At 48.5% G+C, this 3,159-nt stretch overlaps 1 protein-coding gene across 1 annotated transcript in view; it reads left to right on the top strand.

The window, feature by feature from the left end:
- Positions 1 to 1,296: 1,296 nt before the first annotated feature.
- Positions 1,297 to 3,159, top strand: part of FOXG_11346 (mannan polymerase II complex ANP1 subunit) — a gene marked incomplete at its 3' end in the record, with an annotated part of 2,353 nt that continues 490 nt past the window's right edge. Inside the window, exons 1-4 of the mRNA XM_018390944.1 lie at positions 1,297 to 1,827; positions 1,924 to 2,603; positions 2,664 to 2,983; positions 3,037 to 3,153. Coding sequence (XP_018249505.1) covers positions 1,715 to 1,827; positions 1,924 to 2,603; positions 2,664 to 2,983; positions 3,037 to 3,153 — 1,230 coding nt within the window. The 5' untranslated portion in view covers positions 1,297 to 1,714. The remainder of the gene's footprint in view (positions 1,828 to 1,923; positions 2,604 to 2,663; positions 2,984 to 3,036; positions 3,154 to 3,159) is intronic.

The raw sequence follows: 3,159 nt of genomic DNA, 5'->3' as shown, positions 1-3,159 counted from the left end.
TAACATCACAAAAGACGTTATTGCTTTTGCTACCCACCTCCAATTACCAGTGGTGAAGAACCATACAAGGTTAGCAGATTTTCCCTTTCCACTCAAGCACAAGCTCCTTCCCATGTCGATGATGAGAAAACCTTTCATTCAGTTCTGCTACTGAACCATTGTGATGACTCCCAATTACCAAACCAAGATCTCTGATACACATCTTACCTCCTCTTTCAATATTACCGCCGCTTGTTTCGATCCCAAGCTAACTATCAAACAAGTCCCAAGTTAATTATCTTCTTCCCCTCCGAGTCTTGTCCCAGCTTTATTTGGCTTGACCTCGATGCTTGATGAAACATTGGTAAGTTCACTGCGAAGATGCAAGGGCAAAGGAGTTGTGTTGCATGATGACACAAGTTCTATCCATTCAACGACTTCTTCTTGACCAAGTCACCCTCCCGCACCGTAGGCTTTCTATGAGAGTCGATGACTGGTTGTGGAGTTGCTCTCTCGAGTGTTATGAAGACTCCAGTGTTCGGGCTGCTGGTAGCCCGTTTTGGGTTATCAGTATCCTGGGCCGGTCGAGATGACTGAGTAAACCGGCTTGTCTGACCTATCACACGCTCCTTTTGCTTCTCTATACTCTTCGTCCGATTCTAGCCTTGGCTTTGAACAATGGCTAACGGGTGCAGATTCCTCACAGCGATCAGTGCCCTCAGCATTTTGTACAGGCTTATGCTAAATCGACAGTGCGGTAAGTTAGTATCTGAGTGTAATAGTTGCCTTTCATAGTGATGATAAATAAACCTCGCTTTTTGAATCCGACCTTCTTTCTCGTGCCTGTCCTCAAATCTTCAGGTGCTTCGAAGCCCGAGTTGGCTTGCCAGTTGTGATATCAGTAGCGTCTGGAAGACGCTGAACGAATGGGAATGAGTTTGATGAGAAACAAGAAATTGTCATGCTTGACTTGTTAGATACTTCTCATCGACTGCTTCATGCAATTGTTTCTGCCTATGGGTAGTCTCTTAATGTAACCTCAGCTCAGGCCCTTCAGTCGGTTGAGAATAGCTCTCCATAAATACATCCATTACCACCGATAACTTGTGGTTGATCTGTAGCTATTCAGGTTTATATCGTAATCTGACAGGATCCCATTTTTAGATACAAGCTGTGTGGATCGTATCGGCGTTCAGAATGGCCTATTCAATCTACCTTAGCCTCCACTGTCTTAAACGAGTTAATGTCAAGTGGCCCAATCAAAAGAACCCCTCAACCCCTTCCCTTGACTAAGAGCAACTGAACACATGCATTTCACAGCACTCGTTTCGCCCTGGCACGCAAGACCTCGTATCCCATTCCCCAAGCTACGTTGCTAAAGTATCTTGGTCGGCATTGGAGCCACCTTGCCCTTGCACCACGCATCACAGCACATATCTATTTATTGCGACGACGCCTACGAGAAACGATACGATACAGTTGAAAGCGACCAAAGCCGTCAACAAACCATATTGGGGACGACAGGGATCGGGCGCTTGATGCAGACGTTAAAGCCAGCAGCACTATTTGGACCCTGAACTTAGCCTCATATCCCCTATCAACCTTCAAAGCGCAACCTATTCGATCGCTCTCGAGACCTTCCGGTCCCTTCGCCCACCAGTTTCTTCGAAGCAGTTTCTGCTATCCATCACTCTCGATCGACGCGCCGCAGAGCGTCTCTGCGCAAAAGCTGTCAATGCCATCCTATGACTTGCCAGGCTCCAACTCAAAGATGATGCCCCGGCATCATGCCGCCGCCTTTTCGAATGGCTATCCTCGTGGCAATACTTTTGACATCTCCCCCCACAAGTACGATTTCCTCTCCTGAAAACATCGACTCATGACCCGTACACTACTGGCGTCGCAAAGACTTATGGCAATTAGCTGACAAGGCGTCTCAACTAGGTTCCAGCCGCGCACTTTGACGCCTGCCCAACGGCGTCGCAATAAGCTTCTCGTCCGCCTATGCATTTTAGCGGCGATACTGTTCGTTTTTAGTCTCTGGCTTTGGCCTTCCAGCCCCGTGGCTTCGCTGGTGTCTTTCGGGCTCCTTTCTGCTGGTGGTGCACCAGAGCTTGAGACAGTTCGATACTACGACTTGACCACCGTCCAGGGCACTGCTCGTGGCTGGGAACGCGAAGAGCGCATTCTGTTATGTGTACCACTTCGTGATGCCGAAGCGCACTTGGGAATGTTCTTTTCTCATATGCGCAATCTCACATATCCGCACCACTTGATCGACCTTGCCTTTCTCGTGTCCGATTCCAAAGACAATACTCTAAAGGTTCTTTCTGAGAGTTTGGAGGCCATCCAAGCCGACCAGGATCCTAAGCAACCATACGGGGAGATCTCAATCATTGAGAAAGACTTCGGGCAGAAGGTCAACCAGGATGTTGAAAGTCGTCACGGATTCGCTGCTCAGGCAAGCCGACGAAAGCTGATGGCGCAAGCCCGAAATTGGCTTCTGAGCGCAGCTCTGCGGCCGTACCACTCCTGGGTTTATTGGCGCGACGTAGATGTTGAAACGGCACCTTTCACCATTTTGGAGGATCTCATGCGCCATAACAAGGACGTCATCGTTCCCAGTAGGTTTACCTGAAGTAAAAATGTCTGGAGATGAACCCCAGTTTCTAACTTCTGTCCAGATGTTTGGCGACCGTTGCCTGACTGGCTTGGCGGTGAACAGCCCTACGATTTGAACTCATGGCAGGAGTCTGAGACAGCTTTGGCCCTCGCCGACACACTTGATGAGGATGCTGTCATTGTTGAAGGTTATGCCGAATATGCCACTTGGCGCCCTCATTTAGCGTACCTCCGTGATCCTTTTGGTGATCCCGACATGGAAATGGAAATTGATGGTGTTGGGGGTGTCAGTATCCTGGCAAAAGCCAAAGTCTTCCGATCCGGTGTTCACTTTCCAGCCTTCAGTTTCGAGAAGCACGCCGAAACAGAAGGTTTCGGCAAGGTAAGAAATCAGATACCCTACCAAAACGGCCATCATTAACATGTATAAAACAGATGTCCAAGAGAATGGGGTACTCAGTCATTGGTCTACCTCATTATACCATCTGGCATTTGTATGAGCCTAGTGTGGATGATATCCGCCATATGGAGGTGATTGTTCCCTCTGCTATAGTAAAC

This window comes from Fusarium oxysporum, chromosome 10 (genome assembly GCF_000149955.1).
Source record: "Fusarium oxysporum f. sp. lycopersici 4287 chromosome 10, whole genome shotgun sequence".
NCBI lineage: Eukaryota > Fungi > Ascomycota > Sordariomycetes > Hypocreales > Nectriaceae > Fusarium > Fusarium oxysporum.
The sequence above is the reverse complement of the archived record's forward strand: the minus strand, read 5'-3'. Positions and strand labels throughout refer to the sequence as shown.